Genomic DNA, 9,706 nt, shown 5'->3' on the forward strand with positions numbered 1-9,706 from the left:
AACTTGACTCTCAGAGGGTGGCGCTTCCCAACCAGACCCCCCAGGGTCAGGAGAGGGAGCGCTCGCTTCTGCTGTGGGAGCAACAGTCTCACAGACGGCTCGCCTCCCGCCTGCACCCCTTCGGGTATCTGGCACACAGCAAGGTGTGACTGCAAGTGTGTGAGGTGTCTGGACTCCCCACCCTCTAAACCTTGGCCCAAGGGCAGCTGCCTCCTGCCAGAGAAGCAGTGCTGGCTGGTGTGATGGCAGCCACATTCTCACAAGGAGGCCAAGCCAAGCAGCTCACGGTGGGAGTCAGGCGGTTTGACCCCCAGTTGCAGGTGATCTTGGGGAGATGCCTTCAGGAGCTGCCTAGAAGGGCCTGGAGGCCTTGGCCCAACCAGAAGTGAGAGTTACAACCCACACCTGTCATCACCACAGTCCCCTCTGGGTCACAGGGACTGGCCTTGGAATGATACGGTACTCCAGAGGTCATCTGCCTCCACGGCAGAGAACTCCCCACCTGTCACACAGAGGAGAATGAGAGGGAGGCGGGCAGGTGCAGGGTGCCGGGGAGGACATGCTTCACCTGATGACCAAGAGGGCGAGTGACATCACTGCTGACAGACTCCCTCCCGAGCAGGGCGGAGGCTCTGTGGGAGTCTGCCCTCCACAGAGCCTCCTGGGGACGCCTCTCCCAGAACTCTGTGTCTGTCGCCACCCCAGATTTTCCATCCAAAGCAGCTGGCTGACCCACGCTTGCCCTTGGGTGAGAAATCCCTGCCCAGGTGAACCCTGCCCTGCCCTGCCCTGGAAGGGATGTCAGGAGTGGGCTGGACGGAGGGGAGATGGACGGGACGCTGGCTGTCGGCCACCGGGGTTCCTGGCTGCAGCCCCTTTTCTCGGTGAAAGCGAGTTCTGGGGGTCCACGCCCCTGAGACTGCCTCCAGACTCCTCCTGACAAAGGCAGCTTTTCCAGAGCTTCTGGAGAAAGGAAGAGGCACGAGCTGCCTGCATTCAGCAGGGAGCTTGGAGTAGTTCAGAGCCTCAGGGGCGTCCCTTCTGGAGCCAGGCCTGGGCCTGGGGCTTTCTGGGGTGGGGACACCTCTGGGGGACCCTGAGGCGGGCAGCAAAGGAGGTGGTGCCGTAGCCTTTGATGCCCAGATTTTCTTCCTTGCTGAGCCCTGACTCTAGAGAAGAGAGGTCAGGCTCCTCTGAATGCCGTCAGGCATGAGTCACTGTAATCACACAACCACGGGACCCTGAGGTCCAGAGAGGCCAAACCCCTCTTTCTGTAGAAGATGAAGCTGAGGCCGAGAGAGGGCAGGTGCCCAAATGCCGGAGCCAGGACCAATTCCAGCGCCAGTAGGCGCCCGGGGCAGGGCGTCTCTGCTACAGCCGGCAGCCGCAGTGGCCAGTTGACCCTCCGTGATGGGGGGCATGGAGAATCAGGGACACTGCCCCTTCTGTGAGCTGTTGGGGGGTCACCTGGCTCTGGACAGAGGAGGTGGCACCAGGCAGGGACATCTGCAGCAGCCCAAAGCTGCCCCTCTGCTCCGTCTTCTCCCCCCAGCTCAGATGCTCCAGCGCTCACCCCCAAAGGCTTGGGAGTCTGAGGGAGCACAGCCGATGGGGAGGGGTGAATTGAACCAGGTGGGATCCCGGCCGGACGCTTCCCCTGAAGCTGGGGTCAACCCCCTCTCCCTGGATCGACTTTCCCTAGGGGCCATCGCTTAGTAAGAGTGTAGGAGCACCCTTGCTCTGGATGCGCAGGCCATGGGGCCATGGTTCCCAGTCTAGGAAATGGGGCACCAGGCAGGATGTGACCTGGGGTACGGGCAGCAGGACAGCCTCTTGGGCGGGGCCCGGTTGCAGGTTTTGAACTTGGGTTTACCGACGGTTGCGATTCAGTGGCTGTGGCCGAGGAAGGAAGGCAGACTCGGCACGGGACACGGTGTGAGCAAAGCCCCGGGCAGGTCACTGTCAGCCACGCTTCAAGGGCAGCAGGACAGCGGGCAGAATTGGGCTGTCCTTTCGGGTTCCCCAGCCATCCGGTGAAGGAGCCTAGCGTCCAGGCTGCCTTCTGAAATCCAAAGCCACTTTACCCTTAATAAGAGTAATGACACCCTGTCCTCCCCGGAGCCTGTCATCTGTGGGCCCCCAGGCACTCAGAAAACAGTTCATTAATCCTCACCGGGCCTTTGAGGTTCGTGGCCGCTCACCCTGCAGCAGCTGGGGCACCTGGGAGATGCAGGAGGGGGCGGAAGGCTGGGCTCGGGGACCAGAGTCCTGCGTGGCGTCGGCCCCGGACCCTGCGGAGCTGCCCTGCGGCCCTGAGGCTCTGGAGCTGGCATGTGGAGCTCCGGACTGTCGTCCATGAGTGGGAAGGCCATCCTTGTGGAACTCGGAGTTGTGATACCCTGGACCGGGATGATGGGGGCCTGAAGGCCTCCAGGCCAACTCCTGGCCTGTAGGTGTCAGCCCACCCCCGCCCACAGGGGTAGACCCCCAGGAAGGGGTCGGCCGAGGCCCTCGGAGCTGACCCTGCAGCCATCTGGCTGTGGAGGGTGCGGGTGGAGAGAGTGAGAAGGTGAGCACACGGCTGCTTCCCCGTCTCCTCTTCCAAGGCCTCAGCCCTGGTCTCCGAGGGCCGCAGGGCACCAGATGCAGAGGGGACACCGTGAGCAGGAGGGCTGTGGGGAGCGAATGGCCTAACCCTTGCCCCTGTCCTCAAGGTTCCATGTATGATGGCCTGGCCGACAATTACAACAGCTACGGGACCACCGGCCGGAGCAGCTACTACTCAAAGTTCCAGGCGGGGATCGGCTCGTGGGGCTGTCCGGTAAGGATCTGCTTCCTGCAGGGTGTGGGTTCAGGCTTCGTGGAGGAAAAGGCGTGTCCTGGTTGCCGAGACAGTGGGGTGCGGGGTGGGGAGGCCCCCCAGCTCTGACCGGGTCCGTTCGCTTGGCCATCATTTCACACGTGGCTCTCACTGCAGCCTCCCGTCTGACTGGACATTTCTGAATGTTTCAGATGAGAACATTTAAGAAAAAGCATAAAGAAAACATCATATGAAAAAAAAAAGTCCATTTCCCAATATATCTGATTTGATCATAGATTTGAAAGAAGTTTGAATTCTCATGGTCCAGTCATGTATAGGTTAGATGTTTCTAGAAAAATCCCGAAGGAACCCTCTCCTCAGTATGTGCTGATGACCAAGGATGTGTGCCCAGGGGGGAATGTGGCTTGAGTTTGTAAGTTGGACAAACCCGCGTTCAGATTCTAGCTGTGTTACTGCTGAGCGTGTGACCTTGGGCGAGATTAGTCTACTCCTGGGTCTCAGTTCCCCCACATGTAAAATGCATATAACAAAGTCTACCTCTGGGGATTGTTGTCAGGACTAAACGAAATAATGTGCATTAAAAAAAAACCCGATTGGGCTTCCCTGGTGGCGCAGTGGTTGGGAGTCCGCCTGCCGATGCAGGCGACGCGGGTTCGTGCCCCGGTCCGCGAAGATCCCACGTGCCGCGGAGCGGCTGGGCCCGTGAGCCGTGGCCGCTCAGCCTGCGCGTCCGGAGCCCGTGCTCCGCAACGGGAAAGGCCACAGCAGTGAGAGGCCCGCGCACCGCAAAAAAAAAAGAAAAAAAAAAAACCAACCTGATTATAATCATTCTTAAGAATTTTTTTAAAAAATTAGCATGAGTAGACGTTATCCTAGATCCTTTCATCCTGGCCCTGTCACTGTCTTTCTGTGTGATCTCATCCCACTATGCCCGTCCACCCATTACCGAACAAATATTTCTTTAGCCCTAACTCTCCATCAAGCACCAGAGCACGATGCCCTGGTTCAACCATACAAGCCCACGCAGGAGTTTTCTTCTACTCCACAGTCGGGGTGTCAGGCTAGGTGACACCCAGGTTTTCTCCCAGTCTGCAAATTCTATGAGTTCCCTTTCGTTTTGCTAATTTCAACATTAGCCTATATTGTTCTGGAAATCCTTCTGTGAGGCCCTTCAGGCCTGTGCAGCTGGGGATAAAGGCCGCTTCTCCATGGGACTCTGGGCTCCGTCTGCTTGGGCCTCAGGTTTTAGCAGCTTTTGCTTTGAGTCCACATTGCTCACAGATGTCGGGGTCCCGGGCAAGAGAGAGGTGGGAGGTTTATGAGTTAGGTGTTCCTTGTCATCCGCTTGATTCCTTCCTACCTAAGTTCTCACTGGGGCTGATTTGGGAGGATTTGTCTTTCTTGCACGTTACAGCTTTAACTAGGTTTGCTGTGAATTTATTTCCCTCCCTTTTTCCTGATTCTTGATGTCAGTTGATACCCTCAGTGCCGATAACTGATAAATACAGTTGACTGAGCCCAGTAGGCGGGCAGACCAGGCATAGATGTGAGTAAAGGGCTTTGACAGAAAGACTGATGACCAGGCAGAATCTGAGAAGATGACTTCGTAATGCCCGTGAAAAGGATTAGGAGAGACCCAAGGAGGGCAGGTCCCTGGACGGGACCAGCAGTCAGATGAGTAATCATGCTGACCGCGCAGATGTTATGTGTCTTTACAATGTTGCGTTGCCCAATCAGAACGTGGCGCTTGGGTTCCCGCCCTGGGCCTCTGCTGCTCTCTGGCTCTGTGACTTTAGATCAAGCTCTGATTTCTCTGGGTATCAGTGTTCTCATCTGCGCATGCTTCACCTCCACTCAGGGGTTGACGTGTTACATTAACCGGGACGTGTCATCAGATGGGCAGTGAGGGGTTGTTACATGTGGAGATTTGTAACCAGGGAACTCGTTCTGAGGGCCTTCTTGGGAGAGCCTGTGTGCGGCTGGGTTGAGCACTGCTTCTGGTCCATTAACTCCATCCTCACCGGCTCCCAGCTGCCCCTACACCCTCGGAGCTGTGACTGTTTTCTGACGCCCGGTGAGAATTCCCTCCTTTCCCGAACCCCAAGGCCCAGCCCTCGTCGCTCCTTCTCTCTGCCGGCGGGATTTCAGAGTGACTCAGTCAGGAGCTGCCTGGGCACGTGTCCCGGCTCGCTCAGCTCAGGAGGGGCTGTGGGACACGGGGCTTTGGTGGAGGGAGGCGGATTGGTGGAAGGATTGATGCTGGAGCCGAGCACGTCAGCCATGATGGCAGAACCGCTAGTCAGGACTTAGGGGAAGGGGGGCAGGGGGCAAGGCAATAGGGGTGTCATGGGATTTTCCCAGGGATTGGCACAGCTGAGCCAGGGGAGTTCAGTGCCCCCCCTCCCAAGAAGCGAGCGCAGAGGGCAGGGGGAGGGAACAGGGCACGCGGACCCTCCTCAGAGGAGCCTCCATCTGCCCTGGGAGGACCACAGACAGATCGAATGCAGATGTCGGTTGCTAAGCTGGAGGAGTCCAGCTGTGCTGCCATTGCCGGAAGTGTTTCTGGAACCTCTAAAAAAAATTTGTTTTTATAAAATATAATTGTCGTTAGTGCCATTTTAGGGGCCATCTAAGAAAACCAGCCCCATTTCTGTGTTGTCAGGACCTGTGTTTGAGCAGAAGTGATATTAAGCCCTCTGAGAGCCTCACTCCTCAGATGTGTCTTGTTTCAAATATCAAATCAACTTCAAATAACAAAGACTGGTCACCACTGACTATGTATTTTATTTAAATGTGCAAAGGATCTGTGGGCACTTCCAAAAAGAAAGTTCTAAAAATGTTTGAAAAGCAGTGGTGGTACCTTATGATTTTACCTTATATTCTATTTCAGCAATAGTCTTCTAATTAAAAAAAACAGATGAGATATATCTCATCCTACTATTTATAATCTATGATCACTTATATCACAAGATAAGAAAATTGAATATAGACGGTCTTGTCATAGAATGAAACAGAGTTAGTCTGACACACAAAAAGCATCAAGGGGCTTAAGGAAAAGGAGAACTGGTCCCGAGAAGGTCGTTGGCCAGTCGTTCTCTATTCTCTCCTGGTCCTCGGAGACCGTATCTGCTGGTCAGTGATGCCCAGAGGCCCAGGGAGGAGCAGGTGAGCTGGGGCAAAGGGTGGGGCAGATCCAGCCCTGTTTCTCAGATGAGCGGACTCAGCTCTTCTGTCCCAGTTCTCAGAACCAGACTCGGGGACTATTTAGAGACCAACGGGGTTGGCATTTCATAGTTGAGGACACTCAGGCCCAGCAAGGACAAGGGTCACATGGCTGGTTAATGGGAGAGCAGACGAGACCCCTGGCCTCCTAACTCCTAACCTGATGGAGTTTCCTTTCATCGCCCCAGACATTTGCGCTCTTTTGTTGGTCATTTTATGGGATGTTTTCTGGTGTTTTTGGAACAGACGCATGAGTTCAGATCCCTTCATTTTCCCCCTTCCGTCCCCCAGCCAAGCCTACTCTTTCCTTGATGAGTCAGCCTCACACAAAAGATGCAGGGCAGGGCTTCCCTGGTGGCGCAGTGGTTGAGAGTCCGCCTGCCGATGCAGGGGACACGGGTTCGTGCCCCGGTCAGGAAGGATCCCACATGCCGCGGAGCGGCTGGGCCCGTGAGCCATGGCCGTTGAGCCTGCGCGTCCGGAGCCTGTGCTCCGCAACGGGAGAGGCCGCAACAGTGAGAGGCCCGTGTACCGCAAAAGCCAAAAAAAAAAAAAAAAAGATGCAGGGCAGTGGCCCCTTTTTCCTTCCTAGACTCAAGCTGGAGCCACTCAGCTGTGGGGGTCAGGGTGGGCTACCAAGTAGAACATAAAGAAATGCAATGTTTGCGACATACTGATCCTACAATGTTATTTGTTGTTTACCTGATAGTCAAATTTAACTGGGTGTCCTGCATTTTTATTTGCTGGATCTGGCATTCCCCAGGTCAGGGTGTATTTCCACTCATTCCCTGTAATAAAAACAAGACTCCCTAAGTGCCCCTGTCCTAGGTTGGGGACCCAGGCAGAATTACTTTAGGGGAGCAAAGGGAGGCTGACGGCCCCCCTGAGGTCCTTGTACGGGGCACTTTGAACACGTCCCCTGGGTCGGCTGACAGCAGGGTGAGGGAGGAGGGAGCAGAAAGCACCAAAGGCTCAGCCCTTCTGTTCCAAAGCTGAACATGGGCTTCTGTCACGTGGGTTTGTCCTGGATGAAGTTGTGGCAGGTGGATAGTTTAGCTTCCAGGGAAGGTTCTGGATTAAGAGGAGGGTCTCCCTTTCCACCCACTCCAGCCCCAAATGGTTTTCCTATTTACAAATCAAGAAGCACATCTAGAGCGCTTACATCCCTCTGGGCGTCACATGGAGTGAAATGTGCTTTGGTTATGGACGGGCCTAGAGCATCCTGCCGGGAGCCGATCCCATGCGTGCAGCAGCTGCCAGGCGGTCTAGGCCAGGGTATCCCGTGGAGGCATCGTGCTGAATCCCTCCACCGTGCTCTGTTACACCAGCCCAGCGCTCGGGGCGGGGGCAGGCCAAGACTCCCCAGGAGAATGGCCAGAGGAAATTCTGCCCTCATTCTGGTCACTGACCCCATTTCTCTGCTTTAATCCAGGGTTCAGGGAATTCCCCTGTGGCCCAGTGGCTAGGACTCCGAGCTGCCACTGCAGGGGGCACGGGTTCAGTCCCTAGTCGGGGAACTGAGATCCTGCATGCCGCACGGGGAGGCCAAAAAAAAAAAAATTATGAAAAAAAAAAATCCAGGATTCGCTAGCAAATCTTCCTCCCAGCCTCTTCTCAGCTGTACTTGCTTAACTGATGTGTCAGTATTTGATGATCCCATCATGACAGGGTCTCCTGGACCACGTGCTGGGGACCCTCTCCCTGAGGGGGACTGGTCCTGCCCACCCCAGACCCAGAGACACCTGGGTGGCCCTCTTCTGTAGGTGAGAGGGCTGAGGCTGTGCACAGCTCCGTGGGGCATGGGAACCTAGGCTCTGGTGAGCCATGTGTGTGCAGGGTCTGCAGGCGGCAGGGCCCAAGGCCGAGGGGCTGCCGGAGAGAAAACGGCAGGACTCTAGCCCTTGAAGCAGAGAAAGGTCCCAATAAACACAGTCCCCTCCCATGGCAGGTGGTGTGGAGGGACCAGCCCTGGCCCCTCAGCTAGCTGGATGGCCCTCGGCAAATTCTTAACCTCAGCTGCTTGCCCATCTCTGAAATGGGTGAGAATTCCTATCTCGAAGGGCAGTCGGGGCTGCAGATAGGACACACCCGATCAGGTAGGAGGCCTGGATTCTGGTCTCAGCTTGGCTGCTACAAGCGGAGGGAAGGACCTGGGGGGTCTTCACCTCCTGAGACCTTTTCTCATCCACGGAGCAAGGCTGTTGGACTAGACCTAGCCAAGGACCCCTTCGGCCCCGACTTTTCAGGGTTCTGTGCGGCTCGAGAGCTTCCTCTGGACAGCTGCGGGACCCACAGCCTGGGCCTCACGGTGGTCTCCGGGGCCTGCAGGTGGGTGAGGGCTTCTGCATGACCTCCCCGCTTTCATCTGGGCACCTCCAGGCACCGGGGAAACAGCAGGCAGTTAACCCTTGCAGCAGGATGGAGGGCTGGTAGGCCCTCATTTCCTTTAGCTCTACAGAGGGGAGGCGGGCCAGTAACTCCCACTGCTTACAAACCCCGCCCCGCCTCCTGCCCTGCTCCCCTCTCTCAGCTGGGGTCTCTGGCGGTGCCTGCGGGGCCTGGTCTGTTTGGAAAGTCTGGGGAGAGACGGAGGGGACGCAAGCTCCTGCCCTACAAAGAAGGGGTGATCGTCGTGCTTGCCAGCCCCGCGTCCCCCTGCCAGCAGTGACTCACCCCCACCCAGTCCCGCGGGCCCCAGGCTCTCGCCCAACAAGGATGCTGCTGTCGCGGGACAGAATTTGTCCAAGAGAGGAGGCGAGGGAGTGGGGGCCGCGGGCCGGCCTCCCGACCCCCGCCCGGGCTCCCTCCCTGTAGGAGCAGCGCCCGGCTGGGCATCGCTGAGGCTGGAGACGTCACCTCTGTTCAAACTCATACGCCCATGTCGGGGTGTCCCTCGGAGTGGCCATGTGCATGGGGTGGCCCTGCTTTCTGTGTCGGACGATTCTGCTGGCCCCGGGGCGGAGCCTCCTTCTGGGCTGCTTTTCACCGAGGGCTGACTCCAGCCTCTCGGAGAGGCTGCTCTTCCTGGCTCAGATTTGGGGGGAGCAGGGACTCTTTAGAGGCCAGGGGTGAGGCAGAGGAAAGGCCACTGGCCTGGGCGTGGGGCTCCCCAGCACTGCCCAGCGACCGCTGCTGGCCCTCCATCCCTGCCGGGCCCCAGGTGCACCATCAGACTGTCTCCTCAGCTCTGACGTCCTGTGTTGTGTGTCCTCCCTGGGGGGGAGAGAAGTCGGCACCGCAGGCCTGTGAAGGGAGAGGACCTGGCCCGCAGATCAATGCAAGCGGAGTCCCAGGACGGGCTCCAGGCGGGGAGCTGGGCTTGGGGGCTGCCCTTAGCCGACAGGACAGGGCAGAGGGATGCTGCCAGGCTTGGACCTGGGACCGTAGCCCCTGGGCCGTCCTTTGTGAGTGCTCACAAGGCACAGGCATTGCTCCGAGAAGGGCAGCTCCAGAGGCCAGGCCCAGGAGAAGGCAGTCACCTGTCACTGTCCCAGTTGGTGGACCCTTGTTGGGGAGGGAGGCAGGCAATTGGTCGCAATGTCCAGAGAGACGTGTCCGTCCGTGCAGGGGACTCAGTGTGGCCACTGTGTGGTGGGTGGGTGGGAGCATTGGGCTTTGCCAGCCCTGGACAGTCTGCGGGGGCCCCTCCCAGATGGGCTCGGG

General features: G+C 57.5%; 1 protein-coding gene across 2 annotated transcripts in view; it reads left to right on the forward strand.

The window, feature by feature from the left end:
• PKP1 (plakophilin 1) overlaps nucleotides 1-9,706 on the forward strand; it is a 44,217-nt gene that overhangs the window by 7,241 nt on the left and 27,270 nt on the right. For both annotated transcript variants that reach the window (XM_007456140.1, XM_007456139.1), the window contains exon 2: nucleotides 2,715-2,821. In XM_007456140.1, coding sequence (XP_007456202.1) covers nucleotides 2,715-2,821 — 107 coding nt within the window. The remainder of the gene's footprint in view (nucleotides 1-2,714; nucleotides 2,822-9,706) is intronic.

This window comes from Lipotes vexillifer, unplaced genomic scaffold (assembly GCF_000442215.2).
Source record: "Lipotes vexillifer unplaced genomic scaffold, Lipotes_vexillifer_v1.1 scaffold1201, whole genome shotgun sequence".
NCBI classification, from domain to species: Eukaryota; Metazoa; Chordata; class Mammalia; order Artiodactyla; family Lipotidae; genus Lipotes; species Lipotes vexillifer.